We start from the raw sequence: 24,577 nt of genomic DNA on the forward strand, positions 1-24,577 counted from the left end.
GGGGAGGGGAAGGGAGCGGGCGGGAGAGAGAGAGAAGGGGGCGGCCAGGGCTACAGCAGGGGCGCTGCCACGCGGCCCCTCCCGCTGCGCCGCCTCCTGCCGCGAGGGCTCCGCTCCGGTCGGCGGGGAGGGAAGGAAGAGGACTGCCCTGCAGGGTGCTCTGGTTCTCCGCGCCGCCGCCCCCTACAGGGCGGCCGGAGTGGAACAAGAACAAAAAAAAAAAAGCGGCCGTGCCGCCCTAGGATGGGGCAGAATGCCGCCTCGAACAATCTGCCGCCCCAACCACCAGCTTGCTCAGCTGGTTGTCGTGGTAATAGAATCTTGTGTTGCTATGGCAACTGAGTTAGATTATTAGGGGATAGCCCAGCCAGTTTTTGGCTGGCTGTTGGTTAGTTGTGTGTGTAGCAATAAATGGCTGCTCCAAAGTTTACAGCTCTCTGTGTCTCCAGTGATTTCTTCCTAAAACTGTTGCCCCCAAAGATATAACAATGTGGTGACGAGGATGGGATATCTGTGCTGCCCCAGCAACAGAAAGAAGTAGAAGTTAAGGTACAAAAACAAACAAACCTTGTTTGCTGCTGGAAGGGGTGAGAACTGACTTGTTTGCACTGACTGTGCAAACTGAAACTAAAATCATGGCTACACTTACAGGGCCACTGGAACCTTTTGAGGAGACTATAGTGCAATGGCATGTATATACTGAGCATTTTGAGCTTTTTGTTATTGCAAATGACATTACAGAAGAGAAGAAGGTGCCAATATTCTTAAGTGTTGTAGGGGCTAAGACCTATTCCCTGCTACGCAGCTTACTACACCCTGTTAAGCCAAAGACTAAATCTTACAGTGACATTGTGGAAATCCTGGGGTCCCATTTTTCTCCAAAACCACTGGTAATTGCTGAAAGATATAGGTTCCACAAAAGAGACCAGAAAGAAGATGAAACAGTTGTACAATTTGTAGCAACTTTGAGAAAGCTTGCAGAACACTGTGAATTTAAGGAGATGTTAAATGATGCCCTACGTGACAGGTTAGTGTGTGGCCTGCACAGTGAAGCTATACGGAAGCGCCTATTGACAGAGGCTCAGCTTACCTTACAGAAGGCCATTGATATTGCTGTCTCCATGGAACTGGCTACAAAGGAGGCACAATCCATCGGTGCATCCCCTAGGGTGCAGAAGGTGTCACAAGAACCTACCCACAAAACCGGGGGGAGGGGGGGGGTCAGGAATGTTACCACTGTGGTAAGCCGGGTCACCCTGCATCAGAATGCTGGTGTAAGGACCTGGTGTGTCGACACTGTGGCAAAAAGGGACATATTGAGTGTGCCTGTAAACAAAAGAAAAAGAGGCCTGTGGTCTGGCCGACCAAAAAGGGAAATCTGCATACCCTAGAGCAGACCCAGGATGACCAAGGAGATACCTCCTCACAAGAAGAAGAGCCACTCCATGTTTTGTCTTTGGCAGTGGGCTCACATGAATACTGGGTAACCCCGTTGTTGGACGGCAAACCTATACGCATGGAACTGGACACCGGTGTAGCCATTTCGCTGGTCTCAGAGACTGTGTATAAAGAAAAGCTACAGCATCTTCCGCTTAAAGCAACAAAAACAGTGCTGAAGACATATACGGGAGAAGCTGTGCCCATGTTGGGCATTACTGATGTTAAGGTGGAGCTCAATGGACAGGCTGCTAAATTGCCACTGTTTGTGGTGAGAGGTAATTACCCAGCCTTAATGGGTAGGTCTTGGCTTAGGAAGATCCAGCTGAATTGGGCAGAAGTGCACCGAGTGACTAAAGAAGAAACCGGTCTGACCACTATACTAAGGAAACATGCTGTTGTTTTTGGAGAGGATCTGGGAAGTATGAAGGGAATCACTGTAACATTGAACATTAAACCTGACAGTCAAACAAAATATCTGAAAGCCAGAACTGTGCCATATGCCATCAGGCCGAAAGTTGAAGCGGACCTGGAGCGCCTGGTCACAAATGGAGTCCTGATGCCAGTTGCCCATGGGCAACTCCTATCATTCCAATAGTGAAGAAAGACGGCTCCCTCCAGATTTGCGGTGATTTTAAAGTCACTGTCAACCCAGTGTTATGTGCAGAGCAATACCTGCTTCCCCGCATTGATGACCTCTTCGCAGGCCTGGCTGGGGGACAAAAGTTCAGTAAAATTGATCTGAGTCAAGCGTATTTACAGATGCACGTTGATGAAAAGTCCCAAGAGCTGTTGACTATTGTGATGCATAAGGGGCTTTATCGATACTGTCGCCTACCCTTCGGAATAACATCTGCTCCCGCCCTGTTCCAGAGGGCTATGGACCAGATTTTGTGTGGCTTGCCAGGAATCCAGTGCTATCTGGATGACATCCTGGTCACTGGAAGGAATGAGGAGGATCACCTAAAGAATTTAGAGGCTACCTTACAAAGACTGGAAGAGTATGGACTGCGAGTCCGCAAAGAGTCCGTGAATTCTTCCAGCCCTCTGTTGAATATTTGGGACACATCATTGATGCTACAGGTCTTTGTAAGGCCCCTGCCAAAGTTAAGGCTATTGTGGAGGCTCCCCCTCCTCGAAATGTTAGCCAGCTTCGCTCGTTTCTAGGACTATTGAACTATTATGGAAAGTTCATCTCACAGTTAGCCACACTGCTAAAACCACTTCACGAACTCCTTGGCCAGAACAAGGCCTGCAAGTGGACTGAAGCCTGTGATGTTGCATTTAACAAAGCTAAGGATGCATTACTAAATTCTGAAGTTCTGACGCACTTTGATCCATCCTTACCCCTACAGTTGGCCTGCGATGCATCCCCTTATGGAGTGGGAGCAGTCGTGTCACACATTATGCCTTCGGGAGAAGAGAGACCTATTGCTTTTGCTTCACGCACTCTAAGCAAAGCAGAAACTAACTATGCCCAAATCAAACGTGAGGCATTGGGAATCATTTTCGGAATTCGGAAGTTTCATCAGTACCTGTTCGGACGGAAGTTTACTCTTCTCACAGACCATCGACCCCTGACTTTAATTTTTGGACCTCACACAGGCATTCCTCCATTAGCCACTAGTCATATGTAACGGTGGGCATTGTTGCTTTCCATGCACACATATGAAATCAAATATCAGAAATCCACTCTGCACGGCAATGCAGATGGTCTTTCAAGGCTGCCTTTGCCAGTCAACCGTCGAGATATTGCCCAGAAGGAAATCTTTTTCTTTAAACAGGTAGAGAATACACCCATCACCGCTATTCAGGTAAAGAAGGCAACTCACATTGACCCAGTATTGTCCCAGGTTATGGACCTGGTGATGAATGGAACATCTCGATGAACCTCTCTGGTCTCACACGACCTTGTTACCTACATGTCCAGGAGGATGGAGTTATCAATCCAATCTGGTTGTTTGTTGTGGGGGAGACGTGTCATTATCCCACCACCACTGAGATCACAGATGTTAGAACAGCTCCATTCCGGTCACTGTGGAATAGTGCGCATGAAGGAAATTGCACAAAGCTATTTTTGGTGGCCTGGATTGGACAGTGCTATTGAAGAGAAGGCAAGAGCTTGTATGTCATGTCAGGGTGTGAGGAATGCACCCCAGTGGGCACCCCTACTCCCATGGCACTGGCCTGAAAACCCGTGGCAACGTATTCACGTTGACTTCGCTGGCCCCCTTGAAGGAAGCATGTTCTTAGTGGTGGTAGATGCCCATTCAAAATGGCCAGAAGTCTCTATAATGCAGTCCACTACTGCAGAGAGTACTATCCAAAAACTACGAGGACTCTTTAGTCGTTTCGGTCTGCCAGAACAACTTGTGAGTGACAACGGACCGCAGTTCATCTCTCAGGAGTTTCAAAAGTTTATGAAGGCAAATGGGATACACCACATCACTTCAGCACTATATTATCCATCCACCAATGGATTAGCTGAAAGATTTGTGCAGACAATGAAACAAGCTTTGAAATCGGCAAGGGGACAATTATCCATTCAAAAGCGTCTGGACACCTTCTTACTATCCTACAGAAACACACCTCATGCTATGACCAAGGCATCCCCGGCCTTTCTAATGATGGTATGACAGCTGCGCACTTGCTTTGATCTGCTGAAACCTTCTGAACACCGACAAATTGTGCAACGTCAGCAGCAAGATCAAGTCATCAGGCATGCACGCAGAGCAAAAGACCAAACTTTTAGCCCGGGACAGCCGGTTTTGGCTCGGAATTATACTTCTGGAGCTAAATGGGTCCCTGCCACTGTCATCACTCAAACGGGACCTGTTTCCTACACAGTCCGGACTGCAGAAGATCTCACCTGGTGGCGACATGTAGATCAGCTGCTGCCAGGTCATACCAGTCCTCAGGACACATCTTCAGTTGAGTTGCCTGACTTCACCACCTCCGGCGAGACACCGAATCAAGAGTCACCCGTTCCTGACTTTTCCCCCCCCCATTACTGCCAGCGGCAGAGATACCCCTCTGCCCAGCACGAGCTGATACCCCATCCTCACCCCTTTGCCCTACGAACCCTGAGCCCATTGTCAGGCCCGCGCCCAAGACAGTTTTGGGTGCAACAACACCAGAAGTCCACCGTAATCCACCTAGAGACAGAAGGCCTCCTCGTTGGCTGGATCTTTAGCTAGGGCGAACCCACGGTTACGGGGCAAAATAATCCCCGGGGTTTAGCCGGGAATGGAGGCAGTTAGTGTTTGTTTTATTTTGGGGACATTCTTATTAAGGGGGGAGGAATATGTTGTGTATTTGGTTGTTGTGATAATAGAATCTTGTGTTGCTATGGCAACAGAGTTAGATTATTAGGGGATAGCCCAGCCAGTTTTTGGCTGGCTGTTGGTTAGTTGTGTGTGTAGCAATAAATGGCTGCTCCAAGGTTTACAGCTCTCTGTGTCTCCAGTGATTTCTTCCTAAAACTGTTGCCCCCAAGGATATAACACTTAAGTATCTCCATATTTCAGCCTTCTGTATTCCAGCATCGAATAGGGCAGACCTAATCTGAAGATCTCCATCCATGCCATGGGGGACTGTTATGATGCATCTGACTCCTTTCCTGTGCTCTCTGCTCCTACCCAAACCTACTGTTCTGTGCAGAGGAGATGGGAACTGAAGCAAACAGCTGTATCATCACAGCAAGGAGGAAAAGGGAAGGATGCAGCCATAATTCTCTGCCTACTAGGAGGCATAAAGAAGAACTACTTCCCCCCCACATATAGGGAATGGGGGGAGAAAGAAGATTTGGGTGTGGTCTGATGGGGAGAAGGTCCAACTGCTGCATGGGGAAGTGGTGGTGATAATCAGCCTCTGCGGCCTAGATGTAAAGATGTGTCAGGGAGTGGTTAGTGGGGATCCAAGCGAGAAGCCAGATGAGTGATTTAGTGTGAGATGCCAGCTAGGGTGAGTCTTGAACGGCTAAAGGAGTTCCAGGACGGGATCAATATAGGCTGGGAAGTTTCATGGGACTGGGTAGACAGGGTGATAGGGACTAGCTGTGGGCTGGTCCCATGGCAATGCATTGGGAAGTGAAACATGCTGAGATGGAGAGATTAGAGGTGAAAATGTAATTTTAAATTCTCAAAAACCTTTGAAAGTCAGTTCTTCCTCTGATAGCTCTTTTCAGGTAGTGAGCTCTAGACCAGCTGTGGGATTCCTTTTTGAAATTAGAGATTAATCCTAAACAAACTTGCAAAGTAATGACCTTTGCATAGTCCATGGCACAAGGAGGACATTATTTGGGAGTTTTAAAACTGCCATCCTAGGAATGGATTCTAAAGCAAATCCTGAAGTCAACTTGGCCCCATTTCAGCAAAATACTACTTAGGCACATGTCTAACTTTAAGGACATGACAGGTCTATTGACTTCAGTTGAACTAATATACTTGAGGGTAGACATGAGTGTAAGTACCTTCCTTAATCAGGGCCTTTATTAATCAAATCCTGAAACCTGGTTTAAATTTCTGACTTAGAAATACTGAAGTTTAAATTTTGCTCTCAGTTACAGTGGTGCAACCTTCACTGAAGTCTATGGGAGTTGCATCATTAAACAGAGAGCTGAATTTGGCCCTCAGTTAGATATGTATAACTGAAAGACAAAGTCCATTCCAAAAGAAAGGCAAATTAATGAAGTGTGTGTGTGTGTGTGTGTGTGTGTGTCAGAATGCACTTTTCAATGTACACTTCCCAATACCAAATGTTAATGAAATATCTGCCAAAAAAGCAACTCTAATGTATATCTATTTTTTCCACACTGCTAATTAGAGACAACCAATAAATTTATAAAAACAATCACTTGCTAAAGGTTAACTTGAAGCTGTACTTTAGGGAGAGGCACATAAAAACTAAGTGAATCAAAGTTAGATCATTTAAATGGACTAACATTCTAGGTATTCATTTTTGTCATTGTTCTGTGAGAAAAAAAAAACTTTTTTGTGTGTGTCTTTGACCAACCACAAGCATCTTGCACCAAATATATTTTAAAAACAAGCAGTTTGAACCCTCTTAGTCAATGTATGACATCTCATTGGTGACTGGCAGTCAAAAACAATTAATTCTTTAGCACAAGAAGTAAACTATTTGTAAATAATCTTAGTATTGAATTTAATAAATCAAAGCTGCAGAATATTAGTTCAATTATATTATTGTTAGAAAAATCAAATGCATACACCTTGTACACAGAGAGATCACACCAAGTCATTGTCAAAGCAAGTTAAACATATCTTGAGTAGCATCATATAAGAATTCAAACTGGACATCAGAAAGAGAAAATGCTTTTGAACTCAGTGACACTGAATAATGCTTTTAAAAATTGTTTCAAGCTAAATTTCCATGTTAGAATACGAGCTGCTGAATTTAATCCCCTCGACTGGTATTTAACCAATGTAATCCGCCTGTGTTCTCACCATAATTGTGCTTATTAGATAAAATTACAAATAAGACTTCTAATATTGTATTCTCAAGGAAATGAGACTGTTGAATTCTATTTTTATCTGAACAATCACAATGGGCATCTTCTTCAGTTAAAAACACATGGCACAGAACATTAGTTCCATACCTTCAACAGACTGACTTGAAAAATATAAATATATTACTGTATTTATATATAATGTGTGTATGTACACTGTCAATATTCACATTAAAGAATCAGAATAATTTTATTGAAATTACATTTTAAGAAATCTGTGTTTTTAATCATACTTCATATCTGCATAGAGCAGTAAGAAATGTCAAGTGGTACTGTACGGGATGGGGCTTTTTAAAGCTCAAGAAAACATATTGGTGATAGATAGATATATGTGTGTATTTTTTAATGTACATGTTTCCAGGTTTGCAGTGTCCACTGCAGTGGTTATAGCTTACAAATGCTGAACATGTCACCATGGGTCACTGTTTCCTCTCAACTGGCTGCTGGAGGCAGAGTTCACTTCCAGCGGAAACTATTGGCAAATTGTTCTCAAGATGATGGTTGATGAGATGGCTTATGCTGTCAAATACACGATCCTTTGTACGAACCTTAAAAGAAGAGCATGGAAAAGTAAAGGTTAAATATGGATCAATCTTTCCTTTACCATTAAACTAAAGTTAACTGAAAATAAGACAAAATATTTTCCTTTTATATCTGTATACACGCGCGCTCGCACACACGCATACACACAAACACTTTTAAGGGTCTGAGCCACCTCCCATTAGAGTCAATGGAGGTTTTGTCATCTCCAAATTAGTTGTTTCACCTCCTACTCCCTCACTTCTCTCCAAACTTCTGTTTTGCCTGCTCTCTTATTGGCCACCTTTATTCACACTGAATAGGCCGGGTTGAAGATTTTCCATCACAACTTTTTTCAACAGAACATTGACCTTCTGATCAAATTAAACATTTTGGAGATAGTGTTTGCTCTCTACAAACACTTCCAATTTTTTGTTGAAAAACTGAAAACCAAAACATTTCAAACAAAATCCAAACCTCCTGGGGATAGGCAATTTTTGGCCCAATTTTTTTTTCATTTTTTGGTGCCAAAATCTGAAAAATATTTGGCTTTTGGTTTTTCTTCAAAAAGTAAAAAATGTCTGCTGAAAATGTAGGCAATACTAATGAAATATTTTGTGTTTGTCAACAAAAAATCCATTTTTCTGACCAGTTGCATCCTGAGTAGACCCCAAGTTGTCTATTACCACATGAGGAGCCTCACTTATTTAAATGAGGTTAATCCCAGAGAAAGGTGTCCCTCAAGTCAGTAAAGGTAGCAGAACCTAGCCCTATCCTTCATACACTAGCATGTTTCATACTGCACCTTCTACTTAGATGTCAGTGGCCTCCCTCTCTTCTGTCTCAAAACCTGCTCAAGGAAATATTCCAGCTACAAAGACCATTATCTGTATTTGGCTCTGTATATGTTTCTGGTCTGCATAGTACCCAGTTGTGTCTTTGGACTGTAAGCTCTTCAGAGAAAGGAACCTGTTATTTGTCTAGCACAGTGGTTCCCAAACTCGTTCCGCCGCTTGTGCAGGGAAAGCCCCTGGCGGGCCGGGCCGGGTTGTTTACCTGCCGCGTCTGCAGGTTCGGCCGATCGCGGCTCCCAGTGGCCGCGGTTCGCTGCTCCAGGCCAATGGGAGCTGCTGGAAGCGGCGCGGGCCAAGGGACGTACTGGCTGCCGCTTCCAGCAGCTCCCATTGGCCTGGAGCAGCGAACCGCGGCCACTGGGAGCCGCGATCGGCCGAACCTGCGGACGCGGCAGGTAAACAACCCGGCCCGGCCCGCCAGGGGCTTTCCCTGCACAAGCGGCGGAACGAGTTTGGGAACCACTGGTCTAGCACATTTTACCAGTATTCTGTACAACTGCTGTGCTTCTTCAATGATTAAATAAAAAAAAATCTAAAAAATCTAAAAGGTTGCAAAGTCAAGCACTCAAAGGTCAGACAATGCCAGATTTAAGGTTGCTCTTGTGCGTATGCATTTTGATAGTCTTTAATTACATGATCAAATACTATTTTTCCCCCGAGGACTCTTGCATCATTTGTGTGCCCTGAGATTTTTCAAAGGCTTATAACTTAGCCAATTTGGGGCAGATTTTCACAGGAACAGCAAAAGGCACATCCCTGACACATAGACAAGCTCTTGCCAAATTTCAAGTCCCTGCTTCAAAGCGAGGAGCCCCAGATGGTTGTAAGATTTTTTTTAAATGGGGAAAACTATGTATTTTGTCTAATCTCATGCTCAGAAACAGCTGAACAAATTGTGCTGAAACTTTCCTTTAAAAAAAAAAAAATCATCCTGAGGTAGATACCCTCTTTTTATTTATTTTTTCTTGTCTCTTCCCTATTTGGGGGTCAACAAATCCAGATGCAGACACCCAGCATATTTAGTTGAAGTTTTGCAAAGTTGTAAAAGGGTCTTATAACGGGAAGTGCCAGGCAACCTTAACTATAGCAATGCTACCAGCTCTGCCTATAACAATAATGCTGCTGAAGAAAGTCTGCAGACTTTTATGATTTCTAGAGTCCAACTAGCATTCCAAGTACAACATGATCTAGGAGGAAAACCTCAGTTCCCACTAGTTGCTTTGAAACATCAGCTTTATGTAACCTATCAGGCCCATATTTTCAGAACTAAGGGCTTGTCTTCACTGCAAGCTTTAGTTATCTGCATTCAAGTTAACTCCTCTTGAGTTAGCCTAACTCAAATGAGACCAGTCACATTGTGAAACAACACTCTCTAGCATCGGCAGCACTCAAGCTTCCATCCATATCCCCTGATGGCCAGCTAGTTCAAATTTAAAACACCACTTAACTTTAACTAGAGATTTGTGTGTGTACATGGGAGTCAGGCTGGAGGTAACACTCAAATTAGACTTTAAGATCACACTGCACTGAAGACAAGCCCTAAAAAAGGCCCCTGAATAATTTGCACACAAATGACCTGTTGGGTGTTGTTTGTATGTACAGTTATCTCAAATAATTCTGAAAATTTGGACCTCAGTATGTCTAAGAAATGCAAACTGTGGAAAAATAGCCTCTTCAGGCTTGCAATATGTTTGCATTTTGTTAGCTATGCTCATGACGAGCCACAAATCAAGCTGCCAAAGGGCTGAGCTAGTGGCTCACAAATCATAAAGCCAGCACAGTGAAGTCTAAATACAGAAATAGGCAAGCTGCTCCTATGGGAGCAAATTTCTCAAGTGGTGTGTAACTTGCAGTTAATACCTCCTTGAGGTGACTCTTCACTGAGCAAGGTCCTTGAAATTGCTGATGGCTCCTGAAGTGACATGCAAGACAAAAAATCCACTTGGAGGAGAATTGCAGCTGTGCAAGATGCGCATGACCCCTATGCCCTGACTTGGCCAATGTGACCCCAAAGGTGGGACGTGATGGCTGGCAAGAGGGCATGGCCAGTTCTCTCACAGGTTGAGCTGATTTGTTCGTTTGGAGCTCAGCTGCAGTTTAAAGCTGCCTAATGAGTGTTGGACATGCAAACACCCCACCCAGTGAATCCCCACTAAAGTGCAGGAGCCCCCATTGAAACACTGGGGTGAATCAAGCCCAATAATATTTATTTGTGTGAGGCTAAATTATTTAATGTGTGTGAGGCATTTTGAAAAAGCGATACAGCCATGGTGGTTGTTGGAAGGCAAGGGGCGTGGGTAGGTGGTGATAACGGTGATAAGTGCACACAGCCAAACACTAGCCACTCAGCACAGTGCCCTCCATCCCTAAAGTATCAGTGTTTTTCTATGTGGACATCCAGAATCTGATAAATAAGTACGTGAAGTATGAAATGTGTAAAATGATGCTTTGCAATGAGGGAAGTGGTGGTGGGGGGGGAATATGTTTCCATTTGTATTGAAAACTCTGGGGCTAGATTGTAACTTGGACTGCAAGCTTATACAACAGAACACAGAGGGAGTGCACCAGGGCCCACTGCTTCCTGAGTGCCCCCTTCTGGCTTCAGGGAACTTGGGGGTGCCCTGCCTCAGTTTCCCTTGAGTCAAGGCCCCTCATTCAATAACTGCACTAGAGGCTTTCTTGTGGCCAATAATACCCCTTCTTGGCATCTGGGTTTATTAACAAACAATTCAAACTGCCCTCAATCCCAAAATACATTCTATTATTACAATACCTGTTCAGCTCTGCCAGTCCCAGAACACCTGTTCAGTCCCAGCCTGCATTTTATCAAGTAGCCACTCCAGCCCCTTCTAGCTAGAGTCTGTCTCTGCTCTTCCCAGAAGAAACCTTCCAGTCTTCCTATCTGCAGTCCTTTCTTCCCCAGAAGAGGGTCCAGCACTCTCTCAGTGTGCTCTATTCTCCAGCTTGGGAGGTCAGCAGGCAAACCCCTCTACTACTCCCCTGGTCCTCAACTTTCTTCAGCCCTCTGGCTTCCAGGCTTGAGCCCTCCCACATGGCCAAGGCTCTGCTGCAGGAACCTCCTGCTAACTGCCACTCTCTTACCACCTGCAACTCTGCAGCTGCCTCTCACTCTCTGTCAAGCAGCAACTCCCAGGGCCTCCTGACTGGAGAGTCAAGTTTGGAAAGGCCCATCTCTGGCTCAGGGAATCTCCTCCCCAGCCAGCAAACAGCCACTGGCTTTCCTCCTTTTAAACCTCACACTCAACATAAGTGTAATGGAGTGGGGCTAACTGAACAGAGCTGGCTGACCCAAGCCCTCCTGGCCCTTAAAGAGGCAGGCCACCCTGTTACAGAAATCAGAACCTTCTTCCATCTCTGCATAGGTTACATGGATCTTGAACCCAGATGGGTAGGAGATACTAGGTAAGACATCTCAACTACTCCTCACCTGCAGGAGGTATGTTGGGAAGGTAATGACAGGATCCTTGGCTCTTCCATCACTTCTTGCTGGCTGGCACTGAGCAAAGGGGTGGGATTGGGGATGAGTGCTGTAATTTGCTAAGTATTGGTAGACCAACAGCAAATTACTACTTCCCCAGCCCCAGAGCAAGGAGGAAGCAGCGTAGCCATTGTGACTCAGAGGTGCATTACAAATGGACTCAAGTGGAGAGAGGTGATGAAAGGAGATCCTCATGCAGGGAGGGGAGCAGGTTCATGTTGCTTAAGGGGAAGGAGTGGAAGGATGTGAGGCCAATATCCTGGTTGGGCACAGAAGAGAATATGTGATGCACCCCTGTGTAGCAATGGCCCCATGCTCCCTGCCTACCAGAACTCCAGCCGGGACACTGCATCTCTGCACCAGCCATATTGCAGGCTTGTGCATTAAAGGTATCATAGGACCCTACTATTTAATCCTCATGGCACCCCACTTAAGAGGTAGCTATTTGTATGTGTATTGCAGATAAACCAAAAGGTCCTTCTGCAGGGTCACAAAACACTGGTAAACTTTCAGTCAGTGAGTTGAAGAGGTTCCTATCTCAGAGATTCAGCACTCATTTCCGCTGGCTTGACAAGGCTGACACAAGCCCATGTAACCTCAGGAGTAATCCAGTTATAATGGAAAACATCTTAATAATATTCTTTGACTGCCCTCCTGTGGCAAATACAACGACAGCATGTACAGCAGCCTTCTCTAGTCAAAGCTTTTGTGAATCAAACCCTGCTGGCCTTTTGCAAGTTTCTCTGTGGAAGTCAGTAGGAGTAAGGCCCAACAGGATTGGTCCTTCTGTATATATACCATATACACTAGTTTGTCAGGAACCTGTTGCTCTGATTCTTATGATTTAAACTAGCATTTTACACAGGAATAGAAAGTCTTGTATTAAGTGCCAGACTGGCTAGCCACTAGGAACAGGGAACTGAAATATGTTGCTTTCCACCCTCTCATGCCAAGTGGAGCCCCTTCACAAACTTTCACAGATGCATAGATTCCAAAGCCAGAAAGGACCATTGTGATCATGTAGTCTGACCTCCTCTGTAACATAGGCCATAAAACTTCCCCAAAATAATTCCTAGAACAGATTTTTTAGAAAAACTTCCAGTCTTGATTTAAAAATTGTCAGTAATTGAAAATCCACCATGACCTTTAGTAAATTGTTCCATTGGTTAATAACTCTCACTGTTAAAAATGTGCACCTTATTTCCCAGTGAATTTGTCTAGCTTCAACTTCCAGCCACTGGATCATGTTATATCTTTCTCTGCCAGACTGAAGAGCTCATTATTAAATATTTGTTCCCCATGAAGAGAGTTATAGCCTGCAACCATGTCACCCCTTAACCTTCTTTTTGTTAAGCTAAATAGATTTTGCTCCTTAAGTCTATCACTGAAAGGCATGTTTTCTAATCCTTTAATCATTCTTGCATCTGTTCGCTGAACCCTCTCTAATTTACCAACATCCTTCTTGAATCGTGGACAGCAGAACTGGACACAGTATTCCAGCAGCGGTTGCACCAGTGCCAAATATAACCTTTCTACTCCTCTTCGAGATTCCCTGGTTTATGCATCCAAGGATAGCATTAGATCTTTTGCCCCTAGCATTATGTTAGGAGTTCATGTTCAGCTGATTATCCACCACAACCCTGAAATCTTTTTCAGAGTCACTGCTTCCCAGGATATAGTCCCCTGTTCTGTAAGTATGGCCTACATTCTTTGTTCCTATGTATATATATATATTTACATTTAGCTTTATTAAAACATATTATTTCCTTGCATCCAGTTTACCAAGTGATCCAGATATCTCTGAATCAATGACCTGTCCTCTTCATTATTTTCCACTCCCCCTATTTTTGTGTCATCTGCTTACTTTTTCAGTGATGGGCAGCTACAATAATACCAAGAACCAGTTTTCATGCCCAGCTCTGGCTACTTTATATTGCTCTGCTGCTAGAAAGCCAATTTAACCAGCTAAGGGAATCCTCAGGTAGCAGAGAGACAGAGTATGCCATTTCTCTCCCAGGCCTGAGTGACAGCCTATTCCCAGAGAAGGAAGTCACGCCCCTATGCTCTGGAGATCACTCTTATCAGAACAACTCATTGGGGCCTCAGGCAGCTGGGTGGAAATAAGAGCAGTGCAAAGGCTGTTCTAACTAATGCGAGGGACCAGACTGCTCCCCAGACAGCCATGGGATCTGGGGGCCACAAAAGTAACTTAATACCTTTGACTGCCCCTGTATTGCACTGAGGACTAGACTAGAGGAAGTGGCCTCAGAGCTACCTCGCCATGTAGAAATGCTGCAGCAGTTCTTCAGCTAAGCGTCGTGAGTTGAGATTTAAGGTTAGGTGATGGGAACCTTACAAATGCCTGTAATAACAAATAATTGTTATAAATAGGTTTCATTTTCTGGCTTACAGAAAATATATAGAGTCGGACTCTTTTTTACTCTCATCCAGGAGTCAACACTTACAGTTCCTTCCGGATCCACTAAAAGAAGATGTTTGGCTTGTCTATTGTGCATACCAGTCAGCACATAGGAGCCTGGATTTGTGGTGCTTTTCCTGACCAGGAAGTCTCCACATTTCTTTAACAGCTGTTCTGCTTCTTTCCTACTCATCTCTCCTTGATACCAAGGCTCTGTATTCAGCTCGTTCATTATAGTGCAGTTAGCTGCTCTGGGTAATGGAGGACTGGTACACTCGACTGAGGGAGCCTTATTCAGCGCAGACCCAGTGGCCTGGTTCTTGAGAGCATCTTCAAAAGGTTCTGGTTACAGGCACAGAAACAAGTGCAAGATCACTCACAGGTAAACTGCATTACAAAAAAATACAATTCCGGTCATTTTAACCCTGGTTTATTTTCTTGTAATAGCCACTTCCATTTATCCTTAAGAAGAACAAACACAGTATGGTGTATTACTAGTCCCACTAGTTTATATAATATATTAAGAACATAGAGAATATTGTTTGTAAACAAATATATTAAAAATCAGAGACAATTTTGACTAATTGCTAAGGGTCACATATTTGCAGGTTCTGAGCTCTCTTATTGTCTAGCCAGTTAGAATCATAGAATATCAGGGTTGGAAGGGACCTCAGGAGGTCATCTAGTCCAACCCCCTGCTCAGAGCAGGACTAATCCCCAGACAGATTTTTGCCCCAGATCCCTAAATGGCCCCTTCAGGGATTGAACTCGCAACCCTGGGTTCAGCAGGCCAATGCTCAAACCACTGAGCTATCCCTCCCCCTGAAGTTAAGAGGACTTCATTTTAAATAAACTGCATAATCTGCATAGTCACATATATTACACAGATATCTGCTCTCTTTTCAAAACAGAGTATTAATTTAACAAAGATCCCTGATGTTTAATTACATACTATGATAAACTCATGAGTCTACATCCTAAATTAGGAAAAGAAGTCTAGGTTAGATCAGTGTGAGCTAACACATGTTACCCAATCCCAACCTTCTTCCTAGTGTAGCTGCAGGTTAACACCTTTTACCCTGATTTAGCTTCAAAACTATAAGCACCCATAATTTCAAACTCAGAAAGATATGGATCACCTTTATTAATTCAAACCATTTTAGGAATGAATAAATGGCAATTCTGTTGGTCCAAAATAAAAGACTAAGTATGTAGGATCTGTCATTAGAGGTGAGAGTTAAAAGGGAACTCACTCATATCAAACAGATCTTTTCTTGGACTGCTGTCTTTGGTACACTCTTTTGTTCCACTGAATGCACTTTCAGTATCTGCCTGAAGTGCAAGTAGAGCTTCCATGTTTATATGTTGGGTGTTCACATAAGCTGGCACCTCTCCTGTTGGGGTTACCTGAGGCTTCCCTTCTGGCACGCTGTAAATGTCCAAGGACCCTGGAAAATTCAAAAATTCTCTTTAACATAGCATTTGGAAGGATAAAGCAGTATTGTTTAGAATAAACATAGGAGGTGTCACTAACCAAAGTGCAGACTCAACAGTCTCTGGAAAGAGAGATGAAAAGACAAACAACATGCCTGTCTATTAGAGCTTGGCACAGTGGAAAAATCATTCTTGAATAGTCATTCAAATTCAAAACTGATTTTGATTTGACTGCATTCATGGTCCTTTTGTCTTCACTTTCTGCCTATTGTTTACTAGCACAAATACAGGAGGAAAGTGAATTTTAAGCCTGACTACTGGCTGTATTTGATTAGAATATTCAAAACTGGGGCAGCGTTGGTTAGTTACCTATGTCATGCGATCAGAGAACTGAAGTAAGCTAATCTGATTTAGGTAACCAAACAACACAGCATCAGTTTTGAAATTTAAATATCAAATATCTGAAACAATACTGCAAACCAGCCAAATGAGGGGGAAATTTCATGAAGACATGCAAAAAAATTCTGAATAATGAATATATTTCAGAATATTATGATTTGCTCATGACGTTCACAAAAAGCAAAACAGGAAAATTTTAGAAATCAATTATTTTTTACAAATAATTTGCTCACCTCAGCTCATAGATGCACATACGTGCATGCACAGACACTGTGATGGCCTGTTCCCCTGTATTCACCCTTTGACCATTACTGTAATAATCTTTGTACAAAGTATGCCTTGTAAGGTATCCTTTAAAAACTCATAATTTACTGGTCAATAATTGTCCTGAACAACATTGTATATAAAATTCCACTGTACAGTGTTATTAACACATGTTCCAAACCACAACCCTGCCCAAACAGAAAATGGCAAACAGGTCTGTCTCAAACAAAAGAATGTGTGCTCTGCTTAATTTGCATTTAAGCAGAAAACAAAGGGAGTTCCAAGGGGTGGGAAAACCAGCAGGAGATATAATACCCTTAGACTTTTTGTCTCCTGAATCTCAGCTGGAAACATTTCTGAGAGGGGGAGTGACTATAAAAATGACACCCCTCCTCCTCCTCTTACTCTCTGTCCATCGATTGACTGCACCAGAAGGACAAAGGAAGCAGCCGTTACACAGAAGACGGGGCCCCTGGTCTAGAAATTTGCCCAGCAAGACTATTGAGAGCATGTGGTGACAGAAACTTTGCTTTGAATGTAACATAGTTTGTTAAGTTAGGCACTAGTTGCGTTTTATCTTTATTTCTCTTGTAACCATTTTATGCCTCATTACTTGTATTCACTTAAAATCCTAGCTCTTTGTAGTTAATAAACTTGTTTTATTGTTTTATCTAGACCAGTGTGTTTGAATTGAAGTGCATGGGAAACTCCATTTGAGATAACAGTATATGTGTATATCATTTCTATTAATAAAATGGCAGACTTTATATTAGCTTGTATTGTCCAGGAGAGGAGTGGGCAGTAGAAGATGTACAGTTCTGGGAAAAAGTCTGGGACTGGAAGTGTGCTGAGGTCACCTTCCCGTGTAAATCAGGTTAGTGAAAGCCTGAGTGTGACCAGCAGGTTGCAAGTGCACACAGACATAGCTCGGAGTGACTTACATGCTAGAGCAGCGGTTCTCAAACTTTTGTACTGGTGACCCCTTTCACATAGCTAGCATCTGAGTGCGACCCCCCCGCCCCATAAATTAAAAACACTTTTAAATATATTTATCAACATTATAAATGCTGGCCGCAAAGTGGGGTTTAGGGTGGAGGCTGCCTGTGAGCAGTCCAGGAGTGGAGGCAACAGCAAAGCAGTGTAAAGGTTAGAAAGCCTGGGTGTCACAGCTATTCATCAGTGCAGAATGTACCCTGGGTATAACTCACACACACAGACCTACATTGTCAGAAGTAACTACTGATTTTGGTTGCCTGATTTGATTTGTAGGACCCAACTGGAGACACCTTCAAGAGGTCAGATTTTCAGAAAGTGCTGAGCACCCACCTCCTGAAAATCAGGCCCCTTAAAGGTGTGTCAAGCTGGGCAGCCAAAGATTAAGGCATCCAAAATCACTAATCATATTTGAAAACTTAGGCTTTTATATACATATATAAAAAAGCCTAAGTTTTCAAATGTGATTAAATAAACAGCTCTGGGAACTGAAATCCAATATATATTCTGAAACACACACACAATCCAATATATATTCTGAAACGCACACATATATATTGGATTTCAGTTCCCAGAGCTGTTTATCCAATACCTTTCACAATCACTGATGCTAAAATTCACTTTAAGAAAGAAAATAAACTATCAATTAACTATAGTGTCTTGCTGCAAGATTTCCATGTATCAGACTTTCACTGTATGGCCCCAATCCACCTAATCAAATCCAACTCTATGATTGGGGCCTATATAATGTCTACACTAAAAAACAAAACACGGCAGTGTTTCAGAGCCTGGCTCAACTGACTTGGGCTCACGGGGCTTACACTGCAAGATCAAAGATAGCAGTATAGATGGTTCCTGCTCAGGATGGAGTCCAGGCTCTGAAATCCTCCCCACTTGCCAGGTTTCAGAGCCCGGGCTCCAGCCCAGGCAGGAACGTCTACACTGTCATTTTTAGCCCCTTAGTGTAAGCCCCATGATCCTGAGTCAGTTGACCCAGGCTGAGACTCTCAACAAAAAAACAAAACAAAAAAAAACCAACCCCGCAGCAGCAGTGCAGACATATCCTTTGAGAAGTATAATTACTTTAAAGTTTAACTCACCTTGTTTAACAGGAGCATGCTGCCAGTCTTCACTGAATTTGTCTCCGAAGTGTCGACTCTGGTAGTATGTTTGTTCTCTTCCTGCTGCTGCTGCAGACTAGAGTGGACATACAAACAACAATTCTTCAACTACTCCTTCCTTTAAAACACTGTGATGCACTGTTCATCTTTGAGGCTTTGTTCGGTTCTGTTCTACTTACACCTAGTCTTCTTTTCATTCCTTATGCATGACACTATGATTGAGCATTCTGTCTTGAATGTGTTTGTGTAGGGGAATGATAGTGTGAGTGACCTTCATGAGAACCTCACTCCTTCCTCTTTTTATTCTATAAAATATGCAGCCTTCTTTATTTGGCAAACCCTGACAACCTATTGAGGATGCGCTGCAGAAAACAGGTGCTAGAATACAAGAATGAGCAAGCGTCTTCAAAAGGATTAACAGAAAGATTCACTCATTGGTACCTACTGACTGTATGGTGGGAGGGGGTTCTCAACAGACAAGGTATCTCTGTGAATTAAATAGAGATGTGCTGCCAACATTACGATCTTTGGCTCAGATGCTGAGTGCTGTTCCACTCAGACCAGCAGAGCCCCACTGATTTCAGTAGAGTCTATATGGGCAGCCTCTTATAGCTGCTCAGCCCCACTGAAGTCAGTGAGACTCCATATAGGTGCAGGGACCTGTCTTCATGGATCAGCTTGAAGGAGCACAGACTTTGAGCCCAATCCTTGTATTTTTGCCTGAATGAGAACAGTAGGATTGGCCCTGTAAGGAAGTGCCCTGTTCTTAATCCAGCACACAAACAACTGGATGGCATCCAAACTACCCTTTCCTGGGGTTTCCTTTACTGTTAACCTAAGGGGACACCACCAGCTTGAAATATTAGTCAATTTAAAAACTAGGTAAAAGTAGTTTTAGGTGCTACCCCTGCCCATGAGTCCCTCTGCCAATTGGTTTGGTTAGAATCAAAGTATCCTGTTTCAAAAAATGTTTCTCTCCCCTGTTGTGGAGGGGGAAAGTCATACATACAGCAGGGGATAGTGACTGTACAGGAGAAATAGTAAAGCTGATATACGAAAAATCAGTTGCACAAAGCAAGCAAATGGAAAAATGTGTAAAAAATTCCCCTCCCTAAGCATGTTCAGTTATAGCATTCTTAGGTGTTCCATGTAATAATAATAGGGGGTGGTGAGGGGGAACAGGGAGAAATATGATTTATAAGGAAATGGTACCTCTTTAAATAAACCTTTTTTATGTCATGGGTTGGAGTTAACAGGACCCACCTGATCCAGTTGCCTAGGCCAGCCAAGAGAATAGCTCTGCATCCCTATGCAGGCTTCTAGGCCCAGATCCACAAAGGGACTTAGGAACTGTGACATTGAGCATCACAACACCTAACTGTTAGGTGCCTAGAAAAATCACAGGAACAGCACTGCAACCCACAAAACTGAGTTAGGTACCTCGGCTCCTATTCAATGAATGGGGAGAGATAGGCAGCTTAGAAAACAACCCACAAAGCCACCTAATCTAGCCAATAGGAGATGCTGATAAAATGGATGGGTATTAAGCCCCGCCCCCTCACAGAGATAGGTGCCTAAACCCAGATTGCAGGGAGGCACCTAGCTCTGCTAGTGATCCACAAAGCAGGGGAAGATAGGCACTACTCCACCTAACTAACATGAAGGGCCCAATCCACTAGGTGTGCTCAGAGGCCAACTAACTCCACACAAAAGAATGGGAGAGGGGACGTGGAGGAGGAGAACCTCTCTTATAACCATTAGCCCAGTGGTTAGGGTATTCACATGGGATGTGGGAGACCCCTGGTTCAAGTCACCTCTGCCTGATGAAGAGAAGGGATTTGAACAGGGATTTGCCACTTCTTAGGTGAGTGCCCTAACCACTGAGCAAGGGGATATCCTGATGAGGAGCTCTTAGTGAAGTTGTTCCACTGAAATTATATAATTGAATAATTAAATGTTAATTGGACCAGAGAAAGAGGAAAAATCACTCTACAGTCCAGTCTTTAGGGCTTTCAGAAAGCTCCATAGGGCTGGTCCAAAAGGGAACAGTGTACACTATCTTTCCTTCTGTGTGTTAACAGGGAGTGGGGACTTTATAATTCCGCCCTAGTTACTTAGCTATGTCCTATTGAGGACAACGAATGTTGGCCAGTGACCACTCCCCCACCTAGCATTCTGTGATCTGGAAGGCTATGATTTTGCCTGTCTACTGAGCAGGTGTAATGGGTAAGAGGTCATCTTCAGCCTCTTCTCCCCCAGCACACCCATTGCAGGATGAGCCAGAATTTAATAATAAACAATATAGAGCCATGTTTCATTTCTTATTCAAGTCCATGAATGAATATGAAGCAGCAATAAATAAGGTGCCACAGAACAATTCAGCCATATATGAAAAGTTACAAGATATTTAACATTGTCAGTGCATTGATCTGGAAATAAAATGCTGCTTTCAAATTTTTGATTGAATAAGAAACTAAGCAGGTAACATTTCACTGACCTGAGCAGTATCTGCGGCATTTGGGATCCTAGTTTTGAATCTAGCATCAATAAAGCCACCAGTAGGAGGCATTTTATTAGGAATGCTGTTGTAATAGGGATGTTCTGCTGGCTCTCCATTTTCCTCCATCCAAGGTTCATCAAAACTCTGCATCCTGTAGAAAGGGATTATGTTACTCATCTTGCAGCACTCGAAGCGCTATAGTACTAGCTACATGGGCCATATACTACCCAGTCCTTTGACAATTAAGCGACGTTTACAAAATAGGATGAACCAAGCAGCACTCCACCCCTGTAATGAGGCTGATCCATAGCCCACTGAAGTTGATGGGAGCCTTCCACTGACTTCAGAGAGCTTTGGATCAGGTCCTACATACCCCTATTAATGACAACCATTAAAAACGTCTTTATAATACCTTACCATGTTATTGGTAGTATTATTTGTGTGATTGATTGGCTGATGATAAAAAAAAAGTATCCTTCATAATGTCTTGGGGCCTGATTCTGATCTAAATAACCCTGCTGTGAATCAGGAATGACTTTGGTGAATTCAACAGGCCCAATTCTCTGTTTCACTGCACATCAAGCTGTCATTTACACCAGTGCAAAGGGAAGGTAAAATTCTTCCAAATCAGAATGGTAGCATTCTACACTCACTATGCGTAGGGTTGCCAAAACTCCAGGATTCTCCTGGAGTCTCCAGGAATTAAAGATTAAACTTTAATTAAAGATTATGTCATGTGATGAAACCCTCAGGAATACATCCAACCAAAATGTTGCTCACACCAATGCAGCTGATATGGTGCTAGCGTTGGTGGGAAAGTTTCTAAAAATGTTACTGTAGACAGAGACTGAGGTGGGGGAATGGGATGTGAAAATCAGTGTGAAGGCTGAACCATAGGTTAATTTGGTAATCCAGTTCCCCTTTTAGAACAATCACACATAGGGTTTCCTCCCACTCGGCCCTTCCATGTGCACTTTTTTCATGGGGGGCAGTCTGACCTCTATGTATGTGTTTTTAGAAAGCCTGTTTCTTTGACTTTAAGTAAGGGTTATGATGATTTTTATGACTTGCAGCAAAAAGAAAAATCTCTAAAACGAGCAGACCAAAATCTGTCATGACCATTCATAACTTTACAAAGAAACCCTGCAGGATAGATTCCAACCTTCCTGGGAAGTTCCTCCACTTGCATTACTTCAAGACTCCATCCACACTGGGTATAAAGCTGGATTTAAAAACAAATTTTAAATAGATTTAGGCTAACATGGCTTAAAGACCTTCAGTGTGGATATGGGCCAGGGCATAGCCATTTAAAAACCATGCTTAAAATAGTGCTTTGACCTGGGGCCAAATATAGAGATGACTCTTAGCTGGTGTAATTTACAACTTGTTCTGGTCACTCACTATGTAAATTATACCAATTTAGGCTCCCTTAGTCTCACTTAGCGATGTGCAATATACCGCCTATAGCACACATCACCTCTGAATTTGTGCACCTGTCTCGATCTCTAACAAGCGTTTGACTAGCCAGTATGGGCAGGACATTATAATTTTAAAACAGTTGATCCTAGAGGCCATGTTTAAACGTGATTTTAAAATGATTATGGCCCATCCACATTGATCAGGCAATCCATGTTTCACTCATTTATCAGGAATCTGTTTTAAAGTGTGTTTAAAATCCAGTTCTTCTAAGACAGTTTCATCCACAGCACAGCCATAGATTCACCCCTCACTTTACCAGCTGGTGAAGGAAACTGAGGAACTAGAAAAGATTCTACTGTAATGTTTCTCACCTATCATGGAGAGCAGGTATCTTAGAGGGACACCGTAAATATTGCTTAAATCGAAGTTCAAATGCTTGCCCTATGGTGCTGATAATATCCTGGGCCAGGTCATCACAGCATTCCAGTATATGGCACGCTAGAGGAAAGAAAGAAAGATGCTGACATTTACACAACATTATTTATACAGTCTTCACTGATGCAGTAATTAATGGCACAAGGACCTCCAGGCCAAGGACAGTTGTTCTTTTCATGACATATAAATTTTATTAAAATCTGAATGAACAAAAATAGCAATTAGCTACAGCTAACTTAAGACATTGGCTTGATTCTCCTCTTACTTACACCATCTGAAATCAGGAGTGATTCCACTCCAATCCAATGGAATTATCGTACAACGGTGTAAAACTGGTGTAAGTGAGACCAAAATCAGGGCCCATAATTTGAAAAACTCCTTCAAGAAGAGAAACCTTAATGAATGTCATTCATTATCACCTGACTGTAACTGCGTGCAGCAAGTTACAGGAGAATTCTGAGCTTTCTATTAAAATAAGGAGATAGACACTAGAGAACATTTTCAGATCATTCCAAATTAAACTTACCTTTATTTCTCTTCAATCTGTTTTCCATAACTGTATTGCCATTTTAGTTGATTTTCTAATCTACTTATCTTGATGTGTGCCTGTGCGACAAAGTTTCCAACTGGTTCTGAACTTCCCCAAAATGAGGTGTGAGGGAGGTATTCATATACAAGATACCAGCCAGATCTTTGGCCCTGCTATGGCTCCAGTGATGCAAAGGTGTGGTGTGTTGGCATAACTGGCTATCTGGGAAATCCCCGAGTGGCATACAGCCAATACAGCAGCTCGACACTGACCCCCTCTCTGCACTCTTCCAGGCTGATACTCTGGAACTGTGTGGAGAGAGGCTGGCTACACCAGTTTTACACCTGCTGGGGGCCGAGAAACCCACTCCCTGTCCACTAACTAAGCAATAAGAATCTGCGCCTGCAATATAGCTGGATCAAAGTTGGCTTGAGTATGTCTACACACGCTGCAATTACACTTCCTGATTGCAATGTAGACAAGCCTGCATGTCCAGTGCCTAGCACAAGGGGATTGGGGCCTCTAGGGACTAATGTAATACAAATTAGGAATGATGCTGACATTTGTGTGTGCTTGTACAATTTTGTTAGTAACAATCACACAGCACTTGAAGAGCATCTACACAGTGGTCCCACACAGGCTGGCACACAGGAAGGATTTGTGCATAGACCAGGGTAGGACATCATGAGATCTGCAATTATGCAGACACAGTGGCTGCAATTCCTGCCCATAGAGTTGTGTGATGTCTTGATGCAGGGCAAATGTTCCTGGCCCTGGGTTGCAGATGAATTTTCCCCCCAGCACACTTCACCTGCATAAAGACTGAGATGGACACCACTGGCTTATGAAGTGAATTTGCCTTACATGAATAAACTGTACGACCAGCTGTGTTAGTCATTCAGCACCAAAGGATTCCCTAGGCAATGTGCAGAGGTCTCCAAACGTGTGGACTGAAAGAAGTGAAGTTGAACAAAGGACTATAATATGTATGCATGCAATAGTGGAAGTGGGTATTTAAAGAGAATATGTTGCCTGCTGCTAAACCTGTTGGGAGCTGAAAAGAAACTTAAGTCATATTAAAAATAACATAATGGATAAACTGTCTCCTTAGATACAAGGATGGTTTCTGGGCAGGTGAGAAGTAGAGGCAGGATCCACAAAGGGACTTAGGTGTTGCAACCCTCAGCATCGCAGTGCTTAACTTTTAGGTACTGAAAATCACAGGAAT

General features: G+C 43.3%; 1 protein-coding gene across 1 annotated transcript in view; it reads right to left on the reverse strand.

Moving 5' to 3' along the window:
* Positions 1-7,383: 7,383 nt before the first annotated feature.
* The window catches only part of SHC3 (SHC adaptor protein 3), a 71,872-nt gene continuing 54,678 nt past the window's right edge, over positions 7,384-24,577 (reverse strand). Inside the window, exons 7-12 of the mRNA XM_024198944.1 lie at positions 22,757-22,883; positions 20,960-21,117; positions 18,446-18,529; positions 15,509-15,703; positions 14,302-14,597; positions 7,384-7,512 (exon numbers count right to left, since the gene is read on the reverse strand). Of these exons, the coding sequence (XP_024054712.1) occupies positions 7,384-7,512; positions 14,302-14,597; positions 15,509-15,703; positions 18,446-18,529; positions 20,960-21,117; positions 22,757-22,883 (989 nt within the window). The remainder of the gene's footprint in view (positions 7,513-14,301; positions 14,598-15,508; positions 15,704-18,445; positions 18,530-20,959; positions 21,118-22,756; positions 22,884-24,577) is intronic.

This window comes from Terrapene carolina, unplaced genomic scaffold (genome assembly GCF_002925995.2).
Source record: "Terrapene carolina triunguis isolate 2854851 unplaced genomic scaffold, T_m_triunguis-2.0 Scaffold113, whole genome shotgun sequence".
Lineage (NCBI taxonomy): Eukaryota > Metazoa > Chordata > Testudines > Emydidae > Terrapene > Terrapene triunguis.